This window comes from Hipposideros armiger, unplaced genomic scaffold, assembly GCF_001890085.2.
Source record: "Hipposideros armiger isolate ML-2016 unplaced genomic scaffold, ASM189008v1 scaffold_219, whole genome shotgun sequence".
Classification (NCBI taxonomy): Eukaryota; Metazoa; Chordata; class Mammalia; order Chiroptera; family Hipposideridae; genus Hipposideros; species Hipposideros armiger.
In genome coordinates this window covers 446,755-449,080 of record NW_017731569.1, presented here as the reverse complement: position 1 = coordinate 449,080, position 2,326 = coordinate 446,755, and the positions used below count along the sequence as shown (strand labels likewise).

Genomic DNA, 2,326 nt, shown 5'->3' with positions numbered 1-2,326 from the left:
CCCCCCGGGCCGTCATGGGCGCCGCCGCCGCCGCCCGCCGCGCCCGCGCCGCCCGCGCCGGCCATGAGCGCGAGCGAGGGCGACGAGATGTGGTCCAGCAGGTCGCCCGGCTCGAGCGCCTGGTGGTGGTGGTGGTGGTGGTGGTGGTGCGCCAGCGGCACGGTGGACGTGGACGTGCAGGGCACGCTGTTCATCGTGTGGTACGTGGCGTCCGGCTTGAACGGGTGGCTCTTGCCCTGGGACACCGCGATGTCCACGGCCGCCAGCGCTTCGGCCCGCGCCAGCAGCGTTTCGTCTAGGCTGGCGAAGAGGTTGCTCTGCAGCTGCAGGCGACACAAACCAAACCAAAAAAAAAAACACACCACAAAACCAAAAAAGCAAAACACGAAACAAAACAAAACCATACACAAGCCAGAAAGCACAACAAGCAAAGGACAAACACAAAGCAACCAAAATAACAACAACGGAGGTGGGGGTAGTGGAGACCGGGAAAGGCGGAGCGGGGGACACATTGGGGATGAGACAGAGGGACAGACGAGAAGGGTCCGGAGTGCGGGTAGGGAGACAGACGTAGGGAGAGGGACACAGGGACACATTCCGGGAACGGGCGTGGGAGACGAAAAAGGAGGAAGGAAAGAAGAAATGGAGATGTAACTCGCAGCTGGGCACCCGTGTCGCGCACCCGAACACGCAGAGATCGCCTTTCTGAGGCATGAAATTAACAGAGAAAGTGGAGGAAAGTCGAGAGTCATGGCCCCAGCGCTCCCCACTCATCGCAGGCGCCGGACACGGAGGCAGGGGCGACAGAAACACGACATTCAGCCCCACTGTACAAAACGTGCCAAGCAGCGGGATTCCTCCAAAAATCCCTGCCCGCGAATCCCCGCACCGGGACCTTTGCACACACCAGCACCCGACATGCAACGTCTCGGAAACGGGGAGGGGCGGGTGCGCGGGCCGGGACCGCGGGCGCGGGGCGCTTACCGGCGGCGTGGGCAGGCAGGCCCGCCGGATAGCTTCGGTGCTGGAGTGCAGCGACGGGTACTTGTGCTCAGGGAGGGTGGGATGCATGGCAAAGTGAGGCTGCTTGCTGTTCATGGACATCATCTTGATGGCTTGGCATGTAAATCCACAAACACTCCGAAAGTCCGCGGGAAAGTGCGCACGCCGGCTCCCCCGGCCTCCCTTCCGAGGCTGCAGCCGCGGCGGCTGGCAGCGCGGAGGCGGCGGCTGCGCTGGGGGGCTGCTGCGCTCCTGCTGCCGCCGCTGCCGCCCGGCGCTCGCTTTGACCGCGCAGAGCGCCGCGCGCCGGCCTCGCGATCCCACTTCTCCAAGAGCTCTAGCCCCGCGCGCGGACGGGATGCACTCCTCTTACACCTGAGCCCTACTTCTCGCGGCCGGCCCGGGGAGCTCTCGCGAGAGCTCGCGGCCCAGCCGCGCTGACAGACATCAGCTGTCTTAGTCTGTCTGACGCGCGCTCTCTCTTTCGGAGGCGCCGTGCGTCTGCGCGCGCGCGCGCGCGCGCTCCCCCGGCAGCTACCCGCGCGTGGGAGCCGCTCTTATAGTGACCACCAGCAAGGACAGCGCAGGTGATGCACCTGTAGCTGCCCGGGCATGCGCACTGCACGCCTCACCTTTCCCACCGCGGGTCTGGAAAGATCAAAGGGGCTAGCCATTGTCTTCGGGTGGGCAGCTTTTAACGGGAGAGAGACAAGATGTTCGCGCGCTCCTCTGTAGTGTCCCCTCTTCTCCTAACCCCCGCCCCAGCGCAAGCCCGGAATATATGCGTATTACTTAGGCACACACCTCCTCTCTGGGTCGTCTAACAAGCTGTTATATAATGTATACAGCTGGGCATTTGTATGTTAAATTATGCCCGTGCATGCCTCTGTATACAGTATAAATAACACAGAAATGCAGAAGTGCTGTCTTTAGCTGCGAGAACCTGTTTCTTTCAAGGTTTATAAATAGGTTCTTGAAGAATAATCGCGGTGACAGACATTTGTTTGAAGCAGTCAGACGCTATTGATTTCCATATAATTTAATTTCCTCGGCATACTTTGTTGTTGTTGCTGTTGTTGTTGTGAATATACCTGTCAGGCACCGACAGTGACAGCCACTTAGGAGCCACAACAAGCGTGTGCTTTCTACTAGGGAATGGCTGTTGAGATGAAATTGTGGATTTCTCTTATTGTTTGTCGCCTTTAACTGTGTACAAACCCACATTTCAAACGAGCTCCGGGTGATCTGAGGCTTCTAGTAAACAAAAGGAAAAATAGTTAACAGGGTGTAGTTGGAATCCTTTCCTCCCCCAACGTGCGCGCGC

General features: G+C 59.5%; 1 protein-coding gene across 1 annotated transcript in view; it reads right to left on the bottom strand.

The window, feature by feature from the left end:
* The window catches only part of POU4F1 (POU class 4 homeobox 1), a 5,283-nt gene extending 3,861 nt beyond the window's left edge, over window positions 1-1,422 (bottom strand). Inside the window, exons 1-2 of the mRNA XM_019654303.1 lie at window positions 985-1,422; window positions 11-323 (exon numbers count right to left, since the gene is read on the bottom strand). Coding sequence (XP_019509848.1) covers window positions 11-323; window positions 985-1,107 — 436 coding nt within the window. The 5' untranslated portion in view covers window positions 1,108-1,422. The remainder of the gene's footprint in view (window positions 1-10; window positions 324-984) is intronic.
* Window positions 1,423-2,326: the final 904 nt, after the last annotated feature.